The sequence below is a fragment of the Eptesicus fuscus genome, chromosome 18 (assembly GCF_027574615.1).
Source record: "Eptesicus fuscus isolate TK198812 chromosome 18, DD_ASM_mEF_20220401, whole genome shotgun sequence".
Classification (NCBI taxonomy): domain Eukaryota; kingdom Metazoa; phylum Chordata; class Mammalia; order Chiroptera; family Vespertilionidae; genus Eptesicus; species Eptesicus fuscus.
Genome location: NC_072490.1, coordinates 5656917 through 5673278, shown reverse-complemented (window position 1 = coordinate 5673278; position 16362 = coordinate 5656917). Strand labels below are relative to the sequence as shown.

The following is a 16362-nucleotide window of genomic DNA, read 5'->3' as shown; positions in this document are numbered from 1 at the left end:
GAACCCTGAAAGGAAACCTCGGAGAAAGAGGGAGCCAGGGGACACGTGGGGCCAGGGGATGTCGCTGCGGCCACCGCGGCCAGGAGACGGGGTCCAGAGGAACAGTGTGACAAGCACAAGGGAACTGTGGGGCTCCCTGAGCAAACCCAGCTACAGGACTCGGGGGAGGCAGGCAACAGCAGTGCCCGAGAGAAACCCAATATCCTGGCCTTCCAATGTTCTTCTGGGCTCGTCCTTGGAAGAGGAACCTGTAACAGCTTCTCCTGGTCACGGTGTCTGTACGGATGCCCGTGGTTACTCGCTAGAGCCTCCCAGGCCCTTCACGGCCAGCTCAGGGGTTCCCCTCCCGTCCTTAGCATCCCTGGCAGTCGATGCCCACCCCTGCTGTGGTCTCTGTGTTCACGTACTAATGAAGGTCGCCATCTCTTTCCGAACCTGCCCCACCCCCGCCTGCAGGCCCCCCAGTGGCTGGCATCCTGGCGAATTCACCCCGATTGGTCTCAGGATAGTAACTGTTCAAAAGCCCCTGTTCAATGGCTGCAAACGGCACTCCGGTTATTTTAAAAGGGATTCCAAGCCACAGGAAAGCCCGAAATTTCACAAAACAGACAGAGGTCCCAGGGAGAGCAGGTCTGCACCCCGGGGGAGCCCTGCCCTGCCCTGCCCAGGGTATGTCCCAGTCATCGTACAAAAGAGAAGCCAGCACCCTGCCGGCGTGGCTCCATGGTTGAGCGTCGACCTATGAACCAGTGGGTCACAGTTCGATTCCCAGTCGGGGCCCCTGCCCGGATTGTGGGCTGGATCCCCAATGTGGGGCGTGCAGGAGGCGGCTGATCGGTGATTCTCTCTCATCGCTGATGTTTCTCTCTCTCCCTCTCCCTTCTTCTCTGAAATCAATAAAAACGTATTTTAAAAAAAGAAAGAAAGAAAAGAACAGCCAGCCCCTCCCATCACCCCAGGGGCCACCTGGGACATCTGGTTCCTCCTCTCACGGCAGAGGTTTGCAGAAGGCGAGGAGAACAGGAAACAGAAGGGAGCGGGCCAGACAGGATGATGAAAGTTGTTCAAACAGGATCCTTTGAAACGACCCGCGAGGACCCTCCCGGGCACATCTCCCTCCAACATCAGTTCCCTCCAACCTTTGTGTTCCAACTCCAAGTATTGTTTTTGGACCAGGCGGCGCCCAGAAATCTTTCATGGGCCTCTCTGATCACTTCCTTTGCCTCCATGGCATCCCACCAGCCGCCTATCGTCCCGCCACAGGACCTGGCCTCCCCGGCTAATCGGAGAGAACAAACTTCCTGAGGGCAGAGCTGGCCCTGCACGCACTCCTGTGGGCGGGAGGCTGGGCCGCCCGGGGCCAGCCTCGGAGATGAAAGCCGAGGGGGCACCTCAGGACAGCCACGCCCGTGTTCCCGAGATTTTATTTTGGGGGAAGCTGGTGGCTGGAATTCCTTCCGATGGCTGGCAGTCTAGCTCACGTCCAGGTGGAGAGTGAAGCCAGGCAGGGTGCCCTGGGCTCTCTCGGGGTCAGTGCTGCTGGCGGGGCAGCGATGGGTGGACAGGAAGAGCCTGAACGGCTGGGGACGACGCTAGCCTGCCCAACCTGCCCCGAAGCCACCCACGTCAGTAAGGTTTTCTCCAAGCTCAGACCCAGGCACCCCTCGCCCGCACCCCGAGGACTCTGGGTGGGGACACGCACATTTGTGGGGGTGCCTGGCCCTCCTCCCTTCTCTAGGTTCCTGGTCCCACCAAACCCTGCGGTAACTCCCAGGCCACCCACCTTGCCCAGCAGCAGGGTCATGACTAGGACACACTTAGCACCTTCCAACATTGAGGGGCTGCTATGTAGGAGACGGGACCAACGAGCAGACTCTGAGGGAGGCAAATGGAACCTAGTTTATGTCAGAATTGCTCGCCTTGACTGAGCACCGAGATCGGGCCCCGTTCTAAGCATTTCACACGCACTAATTCACGGAGTTCTTGTGAGAACCCCATGAGGTCGGTACCACTACCTTGCTGAACAGATGAGAATCGGAAAGAGAGGGCATCAGACTCACATGCAGGCAGAGTCAGGCTTGGGACCCAGAGCACCAGGCCCCCGAGTTCACACTCGCAGCCTCAGGGGGATTCTGCCTCTTCAAAGTATTTGGGGTGACCCGGGGGTTAACTGTACCCTCAGAAGCTGAAGGCGCTGCTGCATGGGAGGGACCTGGGGTGAGGAACCACATGGCCCCTGGGACCCCTTCCAGCGCTGAGATCCTACTCGCCTATTTTAGGACGTTCTGCCATCGGGTTATTAACAAAACCTAGGAGTTGGCTCCCACTCCAAAGTGTAACTCTGCCTCCTCTGACTCATGCCGACAGACATGCCTGGAGATGGTTCACGGGTGGGATGGCGGCCCACGGGCCTCTGTAGGGGAGACGCAGGCTGCCTGGGCCCCAGCGCACGTCCCTCAGCTCCACTGCTGTCCCTCGGGCAGAAGGCTCCCTCCCGGTCCCTGGGGGTGGGGACTGACGAGGTAAGGGGGGGAGGATGCAGCGGGGGAGGTGAAGACATGGGACAGGACAGCGCTCCCCAGGCCCGAGTGTTGCGGCACCCACAGGAACCATCGCTGAGCACAGCACATGAACGAAAGGGGTCGTGCACGGCTAAAAGCAAACCCCTATGGCCCAGGATGCCGCAGACTCTGCCTGGGAGCTCCAAGGATGCCATCATCTCACACCAGTAAGCCACTGCAGGCCCACCAGCTGGAAACCCTGGGACAGAGAATAACAAGAAAGGTAGCATTGGCCCTGGGGGAGTCGCTCAGTTGGTTAGAGCCATGGTCGGCAAACTGCGGCTCGTGAGCCACATGCGGCTCTTTGGCCCCTTGAGTGTGGCTCTTCCACAAAAGACCACGGCCTGGGCGAGTCTATTTTGAAGAAGTGGCATTAGAAGAAGTTTAAGTTTAAAAAATTTGGCTCTCAAAAGAAATTTCAGCCGAAACCGGTTTGGCTCAGTGGATAGAGCGTCGGCCTGCGGACTCAAGGGTCCCAGGTTCGATTCCAGTCAAGGGCATGTACCTTGGTTTCAGGCACATCCCCAGTAGGGGGTGTGCAAGAGGCAGATGATCGATGTTTCTCTCTCATCGATGTTTCTAACTCTCTATCCCTCTCTCTTCCTCTCTGTAAAAAATCAATAAAATATATTTAAAAAAAAAAAGAAATTTCAATCGTTGTGCTGTTGATATGTGGCTCTGTTGACTAATGCGTTTGCCGACCACTGGGTTAGAGCATCCTCCCAATACACCAAGGCTGCAGGTTCGATCCCCGGTCAGGGCACATTTTGCCATGAAAGCAAAAATAAGTGGAACGACAAACTAATGTTTCTCTCACTCTCGAATCAATAAAATAAAATATTTCTTAAAAGAAAAGGAGCGTTCCCATGGACTCAGCACCTCCGCCTGCAAGGAGCGGGACAGAGGGAATTGCCGACTAATGGTGAATGACTCCCCCAGGCCCCCCCCCCCCAAGCCAATCCCACCCCTCGGCCACGAAGAATGTGATCCAAGAAGCAGGAGGGAACATCTCACCTTAGAAGAACCACGCTGTCGGACATGAAGGCTCCAACAGTTACATCTGAAAGCCAGAAACGTGCAGATTTAGAAACTTGGTGAAGCCTATCCCCTCTACCCCGAAGCAACGGAGCCTGGCCTCGAGGCCGGGCCCCGGACGGCCAGCCTCTGGGCTCCAGGATGGTCCTGTAAGAGTCAGAGGCACCCGGGCCGTCTGGCAGCCAATCACTGTTGAGCCAATGGCTGTTGAGCCCTTGCAATGTGGCTGGTCCGCACTGAGATGTGTTGTGAGAGTAAAATACAGACGGATTTCAAAGGCCTCGTCCAAAAGAACAGCCACCTCCTTCATTTCCATATTGAGTACACGTCAAAACGATAATACACTGGCTATACTGGGCTACATAAAACATCACTGAAATGAATTCCACCTGTTCTTTTATGTGGCTACTAGAATATTCTAAACTACATCTGTGGGTCACATTCTATTTCTCTTGGGCATCCATGAGTGAGAGAGAGGGCTACCTGGAATCACATGATCTTGGAGAAAGCCCCAAGTTCTGTGGAACATGTGACTCATTTCCACTGTCCCCCTCGCTCTCTGCCACCCCAGAGTCGCTCAGCGCCCCTGTCTGAAAACGGAGACCATTATCCCACGTCTTCTTCAAAAGCCGATAACATTTTCAGAAAATATGTATTCGATATTTGTCAAACATAATATTAAATGTGTCCAATGCAATATTTATGAAGTATTTAAATATGTATTAAATAGAATATAGGAAATTAGATATTTAATTCGGAAAATACTTGGTGAACTACACACCAAAACACAAGTGTTAGCTGGCAGTGTTTATCCTAAATAACTTTAATTTAGGCAGCATTCACTCGCCCGACAGCTCTCTGCCTTTCTTCACGCCTACTATAAGCCCTCAGCCGTGGGGTTCCCATTCCTCCTCCGCAGCACCCAGCGTCTGAGTCCAAGAGTCTGAATCCCTACGTCTATCCAACACCCTCACTGGGGAAAAGCACAGAGCAAATCCGTGAACGGTGTTGCTGCTGAAATTTCTGCAGTTGGGTACGCTTGCTCGTGTTGTTATTTTCCCAACCGTCTTTTTAAATGGATTGAATATCTGAAAATAAAAGAACCCGATCAGTTGGCCATTTCTTCTATGAAAAAAATGCAAGATGGAGTCAGATGCCTCGTGAAGCGTTAACACACCTGCTCACCACGCATTCACAGAGAAGCAGGCTAGGTCCTCGCCCCTACAGGGTGGTCCCTGCCAGGGCCTGCAGTTCTCTGAGGCTCAGTATCCTTGACTGTCAAGTGTGTGTGTGTGTGGGGGGGAGGACACCCCCATCTCCACCTACCTACTGGCGTTATTATAAGATGCCCATTGCATGTGGAAGCGTTTTGTATATATTAAAGTGCTAAACCATCGTAAGGCATTATTTAGGGATGGCCACAAACTGCTAGGGACAAGAACTGCTCTCTCAAACTGAAAAAGACCCGTGAGGATCTATGGGGACGACGACGTCCATGCTGACCCTTTCCTATCCCCAATGCTCCTGGCTCTGTAATGCTATGAGGGATGCTCAAAACCCTGTAAAAAACTACAACATTCGGCCCCTCCTGCAGGATTTCATTCCTTTTCCCAGGTCCTTCTGAGGCACTCTCGGGGGGGGGGGGGGGGAGGGAGAAGAAACATCTTCTCTAGATAGCAGGATGACCTATCGTTTCAGGGACATTTTTTTCTGAATTCCACGATGACTTCGGATTGTTAAAATTCTGATCTTTGTTTCCTTACCTCATCCCACTCCATCCCCTTCAAACACCTGAATCAGGTATCCCTTGGGACTGGGGTCTGAAAATCCTACATTTTTATTCCATTAGCTTCAACCCCCGCAAGGCACTGACTCTGAAGACCAGCCAGCCAGCCTGAACGGGGAAGGTCTGCTCTGTTCATCAGTGGTTTTCTTTTTGCTCAGAATCTTTCAATAATTTTCATGCAGGGGGAGGGATGCTACTCAGTTCCTTTTCCCCTCTCGAGAGTAAGAAAATTCTGACTATGATTAAATAATATCAAGGAAGCCCTGGCCGGTGGGACTCAGTGCTTGAGTGTCATCCTGTGTACCAAAAAGTCACTTGTTCGATTCCCGGTCAGGGCACATACAGGTTGCAGCTCTGATCCCAGGTCGGGGTGAGAGCAGGAGGCAACCGATCAATGTTTCTCTCACACACCAATGTTGCTCTCTCTCACCCTTCATCTCTCTCTAAAATAAATAAAAACATATTTTAAAAAATAGTATCAAGGAAAACATAAGGTTTCACTATTTATCATTTTTAATGTAGACATGTTGTTTTTTTTCTTCATGAGAAAGACTGGCAGCCACAGAATTCACTGTAAAATCCACTCACCTGCTGCTTCCACTCTTCAGAGTAGAACATTAAAAAAAAAAAAAAAGTGCCCAGCTGGCAGGGCTCAGTGGTTGAGCATTGACCTATGAACCAGGAGGTCATGGTTCAATTCCCAGTCAGGGTACATGCCCACAATGTGGGCTCGACCACTGGGGGTCATGCAAGAGGCAGCCATTCAATGATTCTCTGTCATCATGGATGTCTCTCTCTCTCTCTCTCCCCTCTCCCTTCCTCTCTGAAATCAATAAAAAAATACATTAAAAAAATTAAAATAACCCAAAAGAGACGTCCACATTTTCACCTTAAAATAAAACACCAGGCCAAACACCCCCTGCTAACGGTGTGAATTTTCCTAATCCTACAGAGACGTAACCGCGCTACCTCGTGCATTTTTTCCTTCGTGTATCTCATCGGCTTTAAGGGAAATCGCTTACCGGGATAGCCGTTCCCATCCATGTCAATGCCTCCTGACATGGACTGCCCGAACATCCGCAGCACGGGGCTTATCTTCCGCCCGGACAGTTTCTGAAACAGACAACAGGGAAACTGAGTCTCCGGAAAGGAGCACAGTCACGGATAAGCCCCGTGACTGTTTTAGCCCAGCTTCCGAGGACACCTGGTCTTGACTTTGTTGAAAGAAAAACTTTTAAAAAAAAGGAGTCCTGATTTGATCAGGGAGTCTTTGGCAGCCAGCGGTAGACCACACACTCCTGTACTATTCCTTGCCTTAGCCAGATGCCGAGATTTAAATTTTTTCCTAAGTCTGGGGCTAACGGAAGACCTACCCAGAGCATTGTGTTAATGTTTTGACATGTTCAGTGAAGTGTGAAGTGGATACTGTGTGGCTGCCCTTTCTAATGAAGGTTCTGTGCCGTGTTTACACGGGGAGAGCTGGCTGAAACTCTAAGAACATACTTTCCCTTATATCACGCTTCCCAAACATGCAACGAACCATGTGACACTCCTCCCCTAAGCGGCACACGTTGGAGCCTTTCCCTAGGGCCTAGGCGGACAGGCAATGCGTGTGTCTAGACGGACGCGACGGCCACGGGCGACCGCCTGTCCATGCAGCCAACCAGAAGATCTGCAGGCTCCTGAGCTTCCCTGACAGGGTGGAGCCGTTTTACCTCGGAAACCTAGAACTCCAAGGCCCTGGAACTTCCATGCACTGTAGGACACCCCCAAAATGCGCTGGAGCCTCCTCCCTGAAGGGCAGCTCTCCACCAACCATTCGGAATTCACGGCCCGACCCACGCCAGGCATTCTAGCATCTGTGCTCTGATTCATCGTTCATCACCGTATGTTCAAGACTATCTGCTTACAAGCAACCTCCGTCATACATCGACATGTGTGTGGCTCCGTCCCTCACGAAGATACCGAGCTTCCTGAATCAGGAGAGTCCTATCTTCTGGCATTTGACCTGTCCTGCCTTCTCTTTGTCCATACAGTCTCCTTGCAGAGGCTCATCCCATGATACCCTCATGGTAGGTGACAAGAGGAACGCTTTGTTTTCATGCCACTCAGCAAAATCCTCGTCAGAACCAGGCATGCAGACATCCAGGGGCTCGCTGTGGACTCTCTCCCCTGACCCTTCTCCTCACTGGGCCACCTCCAGAGAAGTCACGAGGCTGGGGAAGGGGCGTTTCCATAGGATCTACAGATGGGACACGCCACGGCCATTCCCTGCTACTAACAGCCTTCCACTCGCCACCGCCAGTGAGGCCATCCAGCGGGGGATGTGCGAGCATCAAGGTCCAAGTCAGAGCCCTGTCGGAAGCACGGAAGACATGTGTCTTGCTCCCAGGCGGAGCCTGCATCCCACGTGGCCCTGTCTAAACAAACGTGGACGGACGCCTGCGCGTTCCACGGAAAGCCACATCTCGAAGCCGACCACCTCGCTCTGAGGTCCACCACCGCCGGCGGCAGCCTGCCCAGCCCCTGCCTGTCTGAGGTCTGCTCGGCTGGGGCGCGGGGGGAAGCGCGGAGGGGTGGTCCACGCGGGGGTGGCGATGCAGGCTGACGTTCTCCCGCAGACATCTGCAGGCCATTAGGCCGCAAAGTCAGGAAGACACGTCTGCTCGGTGCTAATAACTCTAAATGAAAACCAGGAACTCCACCAGGTTCGCATACCGTGTCCTCCGGGCAGGAGAGAGGGAGAGAGATCGCAGGGGACGCCCTAACACGCCCGGGGGGGGGGGGGGCTGTCGGACCCAGAGAGGCACGCCAGCATCTTAAAATCCACCCTGGTCACGGGGCCTCCGGAGAAAGAGGAAGGAGTTACCGAGCAATGGGGAAGAACTTGACTCCGATCGCACCATTTATCCAGCAGAAATAATACCAAGCCGGGCCAAGGAAAAGCGACGGCCTCGCCCAGGGTTGTTTCTGATTTCCTCCCCGGGTTCGCCCACACAATGCCCGCTCTGTCCGGGCCTGGGCCCCGAAGAATCTGTCACGAGAGGGTTTTAGTTTCCTTTTTCAATCCCTGACCTTATCACATCCACAGGAGCAGCTTGGAAAAGTCTAATCATAGTTGTTTCTTTCTTTCTTTTCTTTTTTTTTTCCCCTTTTTCCTTTTTTGAAGAGCCCCAAACGACTTCTCTTTGTCAACGTTAACGAGCCAGCCTGCTGACAAGGCCGGCCGGGTCCAGCTGCTGATCCCCGCTTCCCACTGCAGGCCCCACGCTGACCACAAGGTTTAGACCTCAGCTGCCTGCCCGCAGGCTCCCGCCCAGCAACGGAACAAAACACTGGCGCGCGGGGGAGGGGGCCCTCGCAGGTTGCCTCCCCGAGTGGTTGGCTTCCGAGGTCCGGGAACAAGCTTCCAGAAGGACGCCTGGAGAGTGACCCCGGGTGGTCGGCTGTCCGAGGACGGGGCTCCCGGGGTGATGGTCAGCTCCTCAGCAGGAAGACCACAGGGGCCGCCACGACAGGGCTCTCGAGCTGAGAAAGACACCAGGGATCCTAAACCAACACTCTTCATGGCGAACGCACGAAAGAGGAATGAGTTCCAGGGCAACGTGCCAGAACCCGCAGCTTGTCGCCCCGGGGAAGGGTGCCCCTGACTCAGACTCCAGTAGCCCTGGTGATGCAGATGGGACCCCCAACTGTGACTGCAGCCCTCTCCCTTCGGCCACGTCCTTCCGCGGAATCCCCTAAGAGCGTATTCCCGCCATCCGTGGTTCTTTTCTGATAAAAAGTGGAACGTCCATGCACGTACGTCTCACAGCGAAGTTCAGTTCCCACATTCCTACGTTTTCCCACTGGGCTTCCCCCAGGGGCCAACGAAAGGTTTGGGAGTCGGACTGGCAGTTTCCATGGCCATGCCGTCACATGTTGGGCAAGTTCAAGAACCTCCCTGGGCCACAGTCACCCCACCTCTCTCATCATCAAAGGTGGGTGAAAAAGTACCCATCTCGCATGGCTGTTGGGAGAGTTCAAGGTAAGAGGCAGAGCTGTCCCTCCACTCAGCATCTGCCCCTCCTTGCCCCCCAGAGTCACACACGGAACAGGTGGCCCCGCCCAGAGGGAGCCTGAAGCCCCACGGGGAGTGACCCTCAGCCCCTAAGTAGCCAACTTCTAGTGCAGCAAGAAGAACAACTATGAATGTACAAACTGACCTCCCGGTACGTACTGCCTCTAAACGTCAACTTGTAAAGTCTGCGTGTGTTTTTCCCTTACCTAGGAACTTCAGTCCGGGAACTGGTCTTGGTATTTTACTGCCATTTCGTTTTATGGAACATTTATAGAACCTTTTATAAAGGCAAGGCTCCGTTCAACACCACGTTTCCTTAGCAATAACCAAGATCGGAGGCGAGCCTCTTCGCGACGAGAGACAGAAGCCTGAGCCGGAAGGCGGAAGCACATCACAAGCGCTCGATGAATCAATATTTGCTGACGGGGGATTTCTCCGCTCGGGCTCCGGCCCCCCGTGTCCCTGACCCGCCGGGAGCGCGGCGCAGGCCCGGGGCTGCGCTCCGCACAGACATCCTGGCGGGGCTGCCGCCAGAGCACCGCTTCCTGTTTCCCAGGGGCTGGGCCCGGCCCCATCAGCAAGTTTGAACACCACGTTGATACGACAAAAAACTGAACTCGCCACTTCCATGTTCCCCAGTCCGGGGCACGGGGCCAGAGCTTAAGCAGCTTCTCGTGTCCGTGCCAAATGGGACAACAGCCCTGTGATGGCTCTCGGGTCCCTCCTCCCGGACCTCAGTCTTTCTAGATCATGTTCGACAACAGATTCTTCGGCTTATTGGCACAGACGGTTGACGAAGGAGTAGTAACAACCAAGAAAGCCTCTTCTTCAATCACCCAGGGACATGGCTCCCGCAGGTCCTGATGTCTGACATCTGCCTCTACAGGGAGGGGAGGAGGCCCTGAACAGGCCAGAGAGAGCGGCCACATCCGGGTAGGACACTGCTGTCCAAGCAGAAGTAGACATTCGGTATCCCCAACCCCCAACAACTGACTTACTCAAAAGTCAATCCAACCCGGCCGGTGTGGCTCAGTGGTTGAGCGTCGACCTATCAACCAGGAGGTCTTGGTTTGATTCTCCGTCAGGGCACAGGCCCAATAGCTCTAACTCTGGGTAAGAATGGGGACATGGTCTTGCGTAGGCTGAATGCACCGCTCCATGCGAGCACACTCCGGAGTCTGTAAACGTCAGGCTATGTCCTAAGCAGTACCAACCGTGTGTGTCTTTCACTAGAGGGTGGCAAGGCTAACGGCAGGAGCGAAGTGGTCCGCGCCTCTGGCCCCCACAGAGCATGGCACAGGGGAAAGTGGAATGAATGGGTGAGCCAACAGTTCCCTCTCCCACCATTACCATTGAGTACTGAGGGACGATGCCGCCGGCGTCCCCGTGGTAGATGTAGACGGCGCCCGAGAAGTCGTCCTCCATGGGCGCGCCGATGGCCACGTCTGAGGGGAGAGAAACAGCTGCGGTGAGAAAAGCCACGTGGAATGATAACCTAAGAGCGGATTCCCTCATTCCTGCCATCCTGTCTGAGTCCTTCCAAACCAGAAATGTCTTGGTTGTTGGTTGTTCAAGCATCCATTCAGGCACATGATCTCTCAGCAGGAAAAAAAAAGTCGAAAGAAAATGATAGGAGGTAAGAGTTTAGTTCCAGGAAAGCTCCTAGCTCATTCTCCCTGGGAGAAAAATATCACTGAGCCATCCAATAGAAGAAATACAAAGATAAACCTCTGGCCTAATTTCCATCCGCCAGAGAGGGCAATTCTACAGACAATGGTTATTGCACAGAGAAAGCCAACTCTAACCCTCGGTGGTTTGGCTCAGTGGATAGAGTGTTGGACTGCGGACTGAAGGATCCCGGGTTCAATTCCCGGTCAGGGCATATGCCTGGGTTACAGGCTCAGCCCCTTGTGTGCGGCGGGCAGGAGGCAGCCGATCAGTGATTCTCTCTCATCATTGATGTTTCTATCTCTCTCTCCCTCTCGGAATCAATAAAAATATATTTAAAAAAAAAAAAGTCAACTCTATTCCTGGATGAGGAAATGTATACAATGGCATTTGCTTCACACACAGAAAAAAATTGACATTATTCTCACAAACTGACAACTCCTGGAACGAAGCCTAGATCTTCCTTATATTTTGCCCTTTGCATTTAACAAAAGTCATGTGTCTGCAGAAGTGAGGTCAAGGGTGAGAGGCGTGCACCCCTGTGACCTCCAGAGGCGATCCCCCGCTGTTGAATGAAGGCCTCTCTGGCCAGTGGTGTGAGGGCGCCCAAGCAGCCTGGCCTGAGGCAAGAGTGGTCCCCAGTCCCTCTTCCACCTCAGCCACCGCCCAGTGACATGGCTCCCGCAGGTCCTGATGTCTGACATCTGCCTCTACAGGGAGGGGAGGAGGCCCTGAACAGGCCAGAGAGAGCGGCCACATCCGGGAAGGACACTGCTGTCCAAGCAGAAGTAGACATTCGGTATCCCCAACCCCCAACAACTGACTTACTCAAAAGTCAATCCAACCCGGCCGGTGTGGCTCAGCGGTTGAGCGTCGACCTATCAACCAGGAGGTCTTGGTTCGATTCTCAGTCAGGGCACAGGCCCATTTGTGAGCTCGATCCCCAGTGTGGGATGTGCAGGAGGCAGCCAATCAATGATTCTCTCTCATCATTGATGCTTCTCTCTCTCTCTCCCTCTCCCTTCCTCTCTGAAATCAGTAAGAATATATTTTTTAAAAAGTCAGTCCAGCATGCTGTCACTATCAGGGGAGAGAATATTCTCTCCTTGCTCATTCCACGAACACGGGAGAGCCCTGTGGAGCACCGGAGGCTCAGAAACAAGATGTATCTGCGGCGGGAGGAAGCTGGCTCGAGCTTCTCTGCCGTCCGAAGCCCCCGTGGACCAGCCCCAAGGTTCACTGGCCCCACAATCACACAGCAAAGCACACGGAGCTGACGAGACGGGACTCCCGGGAAGCAAACGCCAGTGGGCTCAGAGCGCAGCCCCGAGTGCCTGCCCAGCGAGCACCTTCTCTAAAGGCGTCTTCTCTCCCCGGGGGCAGGCAGGTCCAGGAGCGCATCGTGCGGGGGCAAAAGTTGCAAGGCGGGGGCCGGGCAGGCGCTCACCCACCTGGGAACCCGTCGTCGTCAAGGTCCCCCAAGCTGGCGATGCTCTCCCCAAAGTGTGCGTTGTAGGCGCCATCCCCGCTCAGGGCCAGCTGCTCCTCCAGGGCGCCCTGGGAAACAGGATGGAGGGAAAACGGAAAACAAAACAAAAACACAATAAAAAAAAATAAAAAAAACAGAGCTGGGAACACCACCTCTCTAGTGCACCCCCATGGACAGGAAACACCTGGGCAGAGTCAAAGGCACCCAAACCTCTCTCTCCTGGGGGCAAGATGAGTCCCTTTTACCTGGGCAGCTTGGGGCTCTCCTACAGCCTGGGATGCCTTTTGGAGGGAGCGTGCAGGAGGCAGCCAATCAATGGTTCTCTCTCATCATTGATGTTTCTCTCTCTCTCTCTCCCTTCCTCTCTGAAATCAGTAAAAAATATATATATATATAATTTTTTTTTTTTTTAAATAGGAAGAGGTTCAAGAGAAGTAAGAACACTTAGGTACTTAGGGTCAGCACTGGGCTTTAAGAAACATGGGTTGTGGGGGGTGAGCTGTGTGGGTGAAATGTTCCCAGAGAAGATTGGGGAACGCTCCTGGCTCCAAGTGTGTGCACACCCCGACTTAGACACACTGTCGGGCTATCCGTCTGGTCGCCTGACTGCCTCAGACTAGTTAACACCCACGCAGATGTGTCCGTCTCCTGCAAACAGAGTGGCTGGTCGGGGCTGAAGGAATGCCTGCTGTTCTCATCTCCACAATGATCACCTCATTTCCCCCATGCCCCCCCGCCCCGGCTCCCCTCCCTGTAATGTCAGCGGGGATGCAGGTGGCCAGTCGCTGCACCAGGTACCAGGAAGCGTCTTCCTTCCCACGTTTAGATCCACGTGCAAAGAGTTTGCAAACATCCCAGAAAGCCCAAGGCTGGCATGTGCCCTGGCTCCTCTTCCAATGGCTGCCCTTTCTGCCTGGCACCTGCCCGCCTGCTTACGGGGACACGCCAGCGCCTCTACCCAACTGGGGCAACCAGCATCTTGTCAGTGCTTAAAAGTACACGCACTGACTTTTTTTTTTATTATGAAAGCATGACATGTTTGCTGTTTGGCTAAAGACAAAACTAAAAATCTGCCCAAGACCACCCCCCAGAGCGATGTTATCCTTCCATGCGTACGTGCTGTGTTTTTAAAGGTTGTACACGCAGTTTTTAATCCTGCTTTTCACTGATGACCTCATAAGCATTTTCTCATGTTAGCTCAAAGGCTGGTGGCACCAGAATTGATTCATTTAACCATTTCCTTCTGGATGAACACTCTTACTTCCAGGTCCTGAAAAGATTCTGTTTTCTCACTGGTCTGCAGGCGAGGCCCCCCAACCCCTGGACCCTGCCCCACGCACCCTCCACTCGGCTGAAGGGGATCAGAGGCGTCTTTCTGCCCCATCACATCCTTTCACCATTCTGCACAATCAGGGACATCTGATTACGGCCCTTGGCCCCCACCCAGCCCCCTGCTGCCTCACACCTCCACCCACTCGCCCAGCTCCCAGCCCACTCCTGCCTGTCTGCCCAACTCCTACTCCTTCCTCAAGATTCCTTCTAGCCACTGTGTCCTCTGAGAAGGATTCTCGGCTGCCTGGGCAGATGTGTGTACACACCGAGGAAGGCAGCACAATCTAGAGTTGAAGCTCCGAATCCAGCCTGCCTGGGTTCAAATCCCAGCCCCACCACTTCTTAGCTGTGTGATTTGGGGCAGGTGTCCTGACCTCTCTGGGCCTCAGTTTTTTTCACCTGAAACAGGGGGGCCACTGATACCAGGTGCACATCATACTGAACTCATTCACACAGAGCGGGAGGAACAGCTCCTGGTACCTGGGAGGCACTCAAACCACAGCCATTAAGATTTTTCCGAAGCCGTGTGGTGGCAGTGGTAACTTTCCATCAGTGGGACACGGAGCCTTCCGAAGGCAGGAAGCGCGTCTTCTCACCTCCTCTGGGTCGCGGGGCCCAGTGCATGGCCCAGAGGGGTGCGGTCACTACGCGCTGGACATGTCCCCCTCCCACACCGTCCCCAGGCTGCCCAGCACTGTACTCACATTTCCTCTGTTGATGTAGACGGTGACCTGCCCCTCGTCCCTGACCTCAGAAAACATGGGGGCCCCCACCAGCAGGTCGGAGAGGCCGTCCGCGTTCAGGTCAACTGCGCATAAGGAGGAGCCGAAGTAAGAGCCCATCTGCAACCAAGTCGAGTTGCAACAAAGCGTTCAGTGTCTGCCCTCACACGGAGGCCCTCGCTCTCCTCCAGCCCGGACCCCTCCTAGGCGCTGACGGGGGCGCTGCCCGCAAGCAGAACGCCAAGGTGAACGGGCAAACACCCCACTTCCCTGTGTCTTGCAGCTCTGACGTGGAGCCCCCAGGCGCCGTGAGACCAGAGCTAACGGGCTTAGAGTCCCCTGTCCTGGAGCCCCACCCAGGGGAACAACAAATAGACCCATCCCGGGAGAACAAGGCATTGCTTTTAAAAATACAAACCGAGGTTGCAAATATAGGTCCCAACCATCCTAAAAGCACCTCGTGATTCAGGCGTTTGACAAGGCCCAGCAAATAGGAATACGAAGTTTCAGGACATGAGGAGGCATGAAACAAATGGGACATGGGAAACGGGTGACCCCCTCCCAGCCCTGTGCACAGCTGAAGGCCAGTCAGGAACTCAGGAGCTGAAGTGACAGAAAAGGGGAGAACTCGGGGACCACCCGATGGATGAGGGACCCAGCCAGGCCACACGGGCGCTTCCTTCCTCAGAGATAGCCTCATCTAGTCCCTGTTTCCTTACATCGGGGTTCTTAAGCCCAAACGGGGATGGGATCCAGGCAAGTGATATAACAGGGAAGGAGCAAGGAACAGTGTGAGGATGCTTACAGGTGGCAGGTGACGCTGGGCTTCAGCGGCTGAGACACAAGAGGGGGTGGTGGAGGCTGAGGCACACGGCCGCCCTCAGACCCAGCGGCGGGAGCAGCTCCTACCCAGCTTCAGCCAACTGCTCCCCCGGGGACGGCCAGCCTCCCCGTTTTCCAAGAGAAGCCCAAAACCAAAACATTTATTGGAAGGGCCTATTTTTTTTTTTTTAATGATAACAACTAACACATATTAAAAACAAACCAACAAACATACCACACAGGACAAACACTGGTGTAGGCCGTATCCTGTCCCGAGGCTGCCAGCACGCAAGCTCTGATTTTTATTAGAAGGGCTATCCTTTTAAAGTCCATGTCTGCAGATCAAAGGCCTCTGCTTCTAGGGACACGAAGCAGCATTTTCTTTCGCTGCTGCGGGTAGGGGGGCAGCTGACCCCGGGGAGCATGACACGGGTGAAGGACACTCCAGACCACTCCCTGCAGCAGCCCTGGGCCAAGAGGACTCGGATGGCCTTTCCCCGGTCACAGGCCAAGGCCACCTGCACTCAACCCACATGCCCTCCCCACCCCACCCCCATGCCCTAGAGAGGAGGGCAGGGACAGTCCCGAGGCACAGGAGGCAGGCAGGGGCACAGACACCAGCTGCCAGTCCCCGACTCAGTGGCTGCGCCGATCCCCCTATCCCAGTGGTCGGCACACTCATTAGCCAGCAGAGCCAAATGTCAACAGTACAACGATTGAAATTTCTTTTGAGAGCCACATTTTTTAAACTTAACCTTCTTCGAACGCCACTTCTTCCAAATAGACTCGCCCAGGCCGTGGTATTTTGTGGAAGAGCCACACTCAAGGGGCCAAAGAGCCGCGTGTGGCTTGCGAGCCGCGGTTTGCCGACCACGGCCCTATCCGGA

General features: G+C 54.3%; 1 protein-coding gene across 1 annotated transcript in view; it reads right to left on the bottom strand.

Moving 5' to 3' along the window:
* Positions 1-16362, bottom strand: part of ITGA9 (integrin subunit alpha 9) — a 266088-nt gene that overhangs the window by 200256 nt on the left and 49470 nt on the right. The window contains exons 9-13 of the mRNA XM_008154962.3: positions 14636-14773; positions 12562-12667; positions 10793-10887; positions 6405-6495; positions 3576-3621 (exon numbers count right to left, since the gene is read on the bottom strand). Coding sequence (XP_008153184.3) covers positions 3576-3621; positions 6405-6495; positions 10793-10887; positions 12562-12667; positions 14636-14773 — 476 coding nt within the window. The remainder of the gene's footprint in view (positions 1-3575; positions 3622-6404; positions 6496-10792; positions 10888-12561; positions 12668-14635; positions 14774-16362) is intronic.